This window comes from Berghia stephanieae, chromosome 2, assembly GCF_034508935.2.
Source record: "Berghia stephanieae isolate SIO BIC M18660-M18661 chromosome 2, UCSD_Bste_1.3, whole genome shotgun sequence".
Classification (NCBI taxonomy): Eukaryota; Metazoa; Mollusca; class Gastropoda; order Nudibranchia; family Aeolidiidae; genus Berghia; species Berghia stephanieae.
In genome coordinates, this window is record NC_088361.1 from 45,077,106 (window position 1) to 45,084,605 (window position 7,500).

The 7,500-nt window shown below is 35.6% G+C and overlaps 1 protein-coding gene across 2 annotated transcripts in view; it reads right to left on the reverse strand.

Moving 5' to 3' along the window:
- The window catches only part of LOC144964967 (uncharacterized), a 113,227-nt gene that overhangs the window by 27,854 nt on the left and 77,873 nt on the right, over positions 1 to 7,500 (reverse strand). For both annotated transcript variants that reach the window (XM_078899783.1, XM_078899782.1), the window contains exons 37-39: positions 5,137 to 5,293; positions 3,316 to 3,416; positions 1,419 to 1,535 (exon numbers count right to left, since the gene is read on the reverse strand). In XM_078899783.1, coding sequence (XP_078755909.1) covers positions 1,419 to 1,535; positions 3,316 to 3,416; positions 5,137 to 5,293 — 375 coding nt within the window. The remainder of the gene's footprint in view (positions 1 to 1,418; positions 1,536 to 3,315; positions 3,417 to 5,136; positions 5,294 to 7,500) is intronic.

Genomic DNA, 7,500 nt, shown 5'->3' on the forward strand with positions numbered 1-7,500 from the left:
TTCAGTGCTTGCCTATCACCCGGAGTAAACAGCCCACAGATCCTGAGCATCACTCACAATTTTAATACAGATGATTGATAAAATGAATCGTGTCGTCAGGTTTTGCGTTGCAATTCTTTCATCAGTGTGACAAAATATTGTGAGAAATACTCAGTAACTGAGCCTGACCTAATTGTATTTTGGCATACACAGACGGCATCTCAGTATTTTCACACGGGGACGAAACGGGGTAACTGACAGGAAATATTCTGATTGGTTAATGCTTGTTAACGGGTGTACCATCAATAACCTTAAACAGTCATGACGTCACTTCCCTCACAATGACGAACGGTACCTTAGTAACTGGCTCTTAACTATTTGAACAATGGCGGACGCCCTTATGAAATATTTCTCCGACGAGCATAAAAGTGTATCCAGAGGAGAAAAACATTATAAATATGATCTTCTTCTGACTTTTATACATTCTGATCACATGACATATGAAAAGTTTTAGCCAGCATGAAGAATAAAAAGTACCGATTTTCTTTGTCTAGAGCCTCGCTGCTCGCCGTTGCTGGGCGACGTAACGTCAGACTATTGAATCTAATTACATATGAACATTATGAGCGAAACTTGCAACGGCCTGGCCTAGATACGCATAATTTTCTAGTAAAACCCTATTGCCACTTCAGACGATTCGGGTGTCTATGATTTGCCTCTGGTAAAACAAACTGTGGGTTTATGAACGTTAGACTAACAATCAACAAAGCATACATACAACTTTCTCAAACGTTATATAGTTTTGACTATAAATAATTAATATCAATCCGGGATAACGATGGTTTACGGATCAAACCTCTTTAGTCCCGATTTTCGCGATCGGCGGATCAAAATTCCGAAGTCTTCATACGAGAAATGCGTATAAAGTTGTTATATTTAATAATAATGTATCAAACCTCTGATCAAAATCAAATAAAACATGGTGCGCAAAGCACGTATGTAGACTTCAGACTTTTGATCCGCCGATCGTGAAAATTGGGACTAAAGAGGTTTGATCCGCCGACCATTGATATTGAAAGCGGTATTAGTTAAATTTAAAAAAGGGGGGTGGGGGTGATTTCTCATTTGGTAGACCAATTTCTTCGCAAGCAAATTGGCCAAGATTGATCCCAGGTCGAGTATTTTTTACCTCTGGTCAAATAAGCTATTGTTGGGTATCTGGGTCTGTCAGACTTGACGGAAAGTACTTTGCGATGCGCTATTGTCTTATTTAAATGATAGCAAGCCCTTACATTTGTCCCTTTCACGCTATACAAACCGGGATAAACTCCGTCTCCATGGCCTTTTGGGTCTGAGATGATTAGTTGTTTTTTTTTGTGTGTGTGTTTTTTAATTGTTTTTTTAATGTTTTTAGTTGAAAAACAAACAGAGAAGATTACCTGATGGAATTGAAGCACAAACAACTCTCTTTCTTGTATAACAGCTACGGTCATTCCAGGTTTTGTCAGATAACATAACACTACAGTCTTCCTTGCGACGCCAATCATTTGGTTCTCCTAAAAAACAAAGATAGATGTTTTCTCATAAGCTTTTAATATCTAGATAAAATCATCAGAACATTTCCTTTCAAAATTGTGAAGATTTTACAATAATAGCAATTAGTTGGATTAAAGGTGTATTTATTTGCAAGTCTGATAACCCAAATCATTATAGTAATCATTCTTGTCTTGGAAATACTCTCAAACCAACGAATTATGTCGTCCATTACAACAATGTTAAGTGATCAGACCTGATGATATGTGCACGTTGGTTTAAACCTTCAAACTTCTATTGCATTTTGGAGAATTTAAAGAATGTGATGATGACCCTGGCTATCATTATCAGTCTCAAGAACGCTTGGCGTGAATTTTGCGGTTGTCAGCATGTCGTTTGCTTGTTGGATCTCCGTTTGTAGTTTTTTCCACGTAACACTACCTTGTGCCAATGTTTTGAGAGCGAGCAGATCATGTTCCGTCTTTAGTTTTGATGAACTCTTTGTTTATAGCTGTAAAGAAACAAATTCTCTCGGTGCTGATTGGAGCAGACGATGGTATGTCTACTGGTCGGCATTTAGTGTTGTTGGTAGAGACGTTGGTGTACGTTTGTGGTATTTCTTCCCAGCATTGAAGTATTCTTTCATTGCTATCTGGGCCGGTATGTTATGGTCTCTTCGGAGAATGTGGCCAAGAAGCTGCCATCTCTGTTGTTTTATTCTATAACTGACAGGTCATGCTGTGCAGCGGTCGTGGTTGCTAATCGTGTCTAGCCATATCATACGTATGATTCGACGAAGTTGTTTTCTTTATAAGGCGCCTATAATGTCCCAGTTATTTTCGTTAATCCCATGTACAACATTTGTAGAGCAGTATTAGTAGTACAAGAGCTTTGCACAAGCATATTCTTTTACTTTCGCTAATGATGTCTTATACCAAATATTCCACAGGTCCCGTATGCCGTTTTGTGCTAGCTGTTACCTTCTTTGAATGTCTTCTTCCTCGTTGGTCAATATCTCAAGTTTCCTGACATTATTTCCAATCATATTTGTTCCGTTCAACCACTGTTATTTCCGTTTTTGTATCGTTTACTTCGAGGTTCCATTGATATGTATATTGGCTCCGACAGGTAAATAGTCACGTGCTTCTTGTTTATATATATATATATATATATATATATATATATATATATATATATATATATGTATATATATATGTATATATACATATATATATATATGTATATATATCATATATATATATATATATATATATATATATATATATATATAGCATATATTATTGGTCAAATGTTGTTATTCCAAATTGTCAGAGACAAGATAAATGTTAATAAAAGTTCATTTCAGGCGTAAAGAGTTAACCTGTGGGCAATTTCCAGTAAAGCCACTTAAATCCACCAAACTTAATATAAGTTCAATAGAATTTGTAGAGGATAGATTATGTTAACAGAGGACACGAAACAAAACTGTCAACAAAAAAGGAAGATTTGACACACTTTATTTAAAAGTTAAGAGTCTCGACAACTTTCTTTTTCTAGATTATGAATAGTTATGATATTTACCAACTTCTACATACATTGAACAAGCCAGTGATTAGGTACTTAAGTCACATTTTTATGAATCTTAAGCGTATCCTAAGTTAACCTTTTAAAAAAGTTAACCTTAGTTTATTCACTAATGATCCTCAGGAAAATAAAATAATATCTATCTCTCTTATCTGAACACCACATACTGAAAGATTTATTTTTATATAGAATTAAGAAAAGCCTTGAAATTCTACATACCACGATCCCAATTTGACCATTCAACTTTTGATCCGTCCTGCCATACAAATGTTCCTTCTACCTTCGCATCGGATGCCCCAAGCCAAATTACATATCCACCTCTAAGAAATATTTTTAAAAATACACATGGTTTATGATCAGCAAGACTTGGGCGAATGATTAGTTATGCATAAACTTGATCTTTATTGTGTGTATATATATACGATGTTTTGTACTTATACTATTCAAGTATCAATTCTATCTTTATTGTGTGTGCTTATATACGTTGTTTTGTACTTATACTATTCAAGTATCAATTTTATCTTAATTGTGTGTGTGTATATAAGATGTTTTGGACTTATACTATTCAAGTATCAATTTTATCTTAATTGTGTGTGTGTATATAAGATGTTTTGTACTTATACTATTCAAGTATCAATTTTATCTTTATTGTGTGTGTGTATATAAGATGTTTTGTACTTATGCTATTCAAGTATCAATTTTATCTTTATTGTGTGTGTGTATATAAGATGTTTTGTACTTATACTATTCAAGTATCATCATCATCGAGTAGTATTAGTAGTAATAGTAGTAGAAGTGGTAGTAGCAGTAGTCGTAGTAGTAGTAGTAGTAGTAGTAGTAGTAGTAGTAGTAGTAGTAGTAGTAGTAGTAGTAGTAGTAGTAGTAGTAGTAGTAGTAAAATAAATATTTTAAAAAAAACAAAATTCCCTTTATTCATCCCCCATGGGAAATTTCTCTTTATGGCCTATTCCAAGGGAAGACTGGAATAACCCAGGCGTCAGCCGCAGTGCAGCGCCGCAAAGGGAGCTAGGGCGAGATGACTTTCTTAAGGCCACACAACGAGGAGGGTAATCGAACTCGGTATCTTTCGGGTACCGAGCAAAGACCGTACCGCTGAGCCATGCTACTGATAGTAGTTGTACTTCTTCTACTACTACTACTACTACTACTACTACTACTACTACTACTACTAATGTACTACTAGTAGTAGTAGTAGTAGTAGTAGTAGTAGTAGTAGTAGTAGTAGTAGTAGTAGTAGTAGTAAAATTATTTTTTTAAATGAGCTTTTATATAGCGCAATATCCACTTAACGTGCTCAAAGCGCTTTACAAGGGGTCCCTGGTCAACAGTAACATTTAACATGTAGGACGAGACATGACGCCTGTTAGGCGATATTACAATTTTTCGGACAAAGACAACGCTGTTAACGGCCAGGTACTCATTTTACACCTGAGTACGGTGAGAGAATGTGAGTAAAGAGTCTTTTCCAAGGACTCAACTATGCGTCGAGCGAGGCTCGAACCCAGGACCTTCCGATCCGAAAGCGAGTGTCATACCACTAGACCACATAGCCGCACAGGTAGTAGTAGTAGTAGTAGTAGTAGTAGTAGTAGTAGTAGTAGTAGTAGTAGTAGTAGTAGTAGTAATATTAGAAGTATTAGTAGTATTAGTAGTAGTAGTAATAGTAGTAGTAGTAGTAGTAGTAGTCGTCGTCGTCGTAGTAGTAGTAGTAGTAGTAGTAGTAGTAGTAGTAGTAGTAGTAGTAGTAGTAGTAGTAGAGCTAGTAGTAGTAGTAGTAGTAGTAGTAGTAGTAGTAGTAGTTGTTGTTGTTGTTGTTGTTGTTGTTATTGTTGTTATTGTTGTTGTTGTAGCAGCAGCAGTAGTAGTTTTTGTAGTTTTTGTTGTTGTAGCAGCAGCAGCAGTAGTATTATTAGTAGTAATAGTAGTAGTGGTAGTGGTAATATTAGTAAACAGAGCTAGTATAATTTCTATTAGTAGAGATTGTTGTTGTAGTGTAGCCAGTGTTGACAACATTCATACCTTAGCGAAGAGATAAAGTTGTTCTCAGCTTCGTTCTTGGGCGAAGCAATGTAACCATTTACTTTCTCACACTCTGTCGCTGCTTCGCTAAATTTTAGATTTTTATTCACAAGTCCGTAATTAACGCCTTTGTATTTCTTGTATCCAGGAGGAGTCTCTGTGAATGAGATATTTATGTATTCATTAACCCATGGTTGGCCGATCTGACCGCTCAAGTATCAAAAATTTAATAAAACAAGTTGGTATTTAGAATTCAGAGTTTTGATTTATCAATCGTGAAAATCGGGGATTCAGAGGTTTGATCCGCTGATTAGTGGAGCATATAAGTTTGACCCACCGCCTCAAAACGGTAATATTCTAAAAATCGAGTTTAAAGCCAAATATATATAATTTTGGTTAACTGTATCCTTTAAAGGGGAAATGATGATACTTTAATGAAGAGCATTATCCCAATCTTCCATATTTTCTGATTGTCTTTATTAGAAATTATCCGTTCTTATTTGGCTTCATCTTCATCTTCATCTTCATCTGCATGTGTTACTATAAAATAGTCGACATGATATCAGATTGAGCCGATGGCTTCCATACTTTTAAAACATTGTTCAGAGATAAGAAGTTCTAAAGCTCTTTTACGGTATTATATTTTCATCCAGTGTAAAACGAAGAAGCATAAACCAAATCTCTCTTTTGTTCTTTTAAGCTATAAATTCAATTTCAAGTATTATAATCACCCTTGCATAATAGTTTTTTGAGTCGATATTCCCATAGTCCGTTTCAAAACTCAAATATCACACTGTTTGGCTCGTATGCCTGAAACCCTCTTATAAATTGTGTTGCATTTGGACATGATGGCTTAGATTTCACTAAACCCAGCTAAATGATGATCATTTTTTGCTCATTGGAAAAACGTTTGGATCAAATGGTGGTTATTAACAGTATATAAAAAGCAAGGGCTCTGCCTTGCATCATAGAATGGTAGAATCACCATAAATTTTTTAAACAATATGATTTTATAGATAGTATGCACTTGGCTAAAAATCTCACAACATTGTCATCCGGAAGTATAATGAACCAACACATAAATCCATGTGTAACCACCATGAACATGAACTGTTATAGTCTGGTTAATACAGTTTAGTGAGAAGTAACTCATCATTGTTGCACCACCCAATTCTATTTCATTTTTAGCGTTGCGCGCTTCCCCATCCCCACTTGCATTCCTCACTTTAAAAAAACAATTACAGAACCAAAACCAAGCAAGCGTCTTGTATTACGGTCTCCTAATGAAATTTAGTAACAATGTGGTGAGGTTTAATATACGAATCGGTCATCTCTTTGTATTTATTAAACGAGTTATTTTTATCGTGCCCAAAACCACACCAAGCTTGTATCTTTCTCCTTCTTCTTGAATGACAATTTGACCCAAAACCAAAAACATTTGATTTGTATTCATGCCATTCAGCTGTCTTTTAAACCTTTTTTCACACCGATAAAAAGTGAGTATCTAGATCTAATATTCTGCAATCGTTGAATAATTTTTTTTTATTCAACGCGTTCAAAGCATTCTTCAACGATTTCGTATTTACTAAGAAATGATAAGGTTTTCTAATGAGAGAGCTGGAATAATGCACATTATAACACACTAGTTGATTTGATATCCAATGAGTGTCTACTTATTTTGTCTTTTTACCATGAGTTATCTTCAACATTTCAATTGATTCAAGTTTCAACGAGCATAAATTCAAATTCTGAATTAACGACTGGTATGAAAACATAAGGGGTCCCGGTAGCTCAGTTGCTAGAGCACTCGCTTAACACGCAAAGGGACTAAGATCGATCCCGGTTGCATTCGAGATTTTTCCGACCCCTGTACACCCAGCAGTAAATGGGTAGCTGAGTCTGTTGAGGCGGAAAGTACTTTTCGATAGAGTAGCGTCCCATCCAAGGGATAGCAAGTAATTGCTATTGTCTGTTTCATACTATAGAAACCGGGATAAACTCCGACTCTATGGGCCTAATGGCTCTGAAGGACTAAGAAAAATTGAAACCAATCTGAATATCTCGATTTTATACCAGTTTTACTTCAATCTGTTGCTCAACTGGATTTAATTTTTCAGTCTTAGGTTCTCATTTCGGTGTTTGTAAAAACCCCTTCACTTCAATTCAAACATTGAAACACCCTCAAAGTTTGCGGTTCATATTCTCCATCGTTCACTCTTCTGACAAATAGAATAAAACGGATCAAATAAATGCTGAGTTGCCGAGGTGGAATTTCATCAACTTTCCTGGCCTCACCTTCATGGAGTACAGAAGAGTTTTAGGTCCCCGTTTGTCTTTTTCCATGTGTTTTTATTTTGCTATATT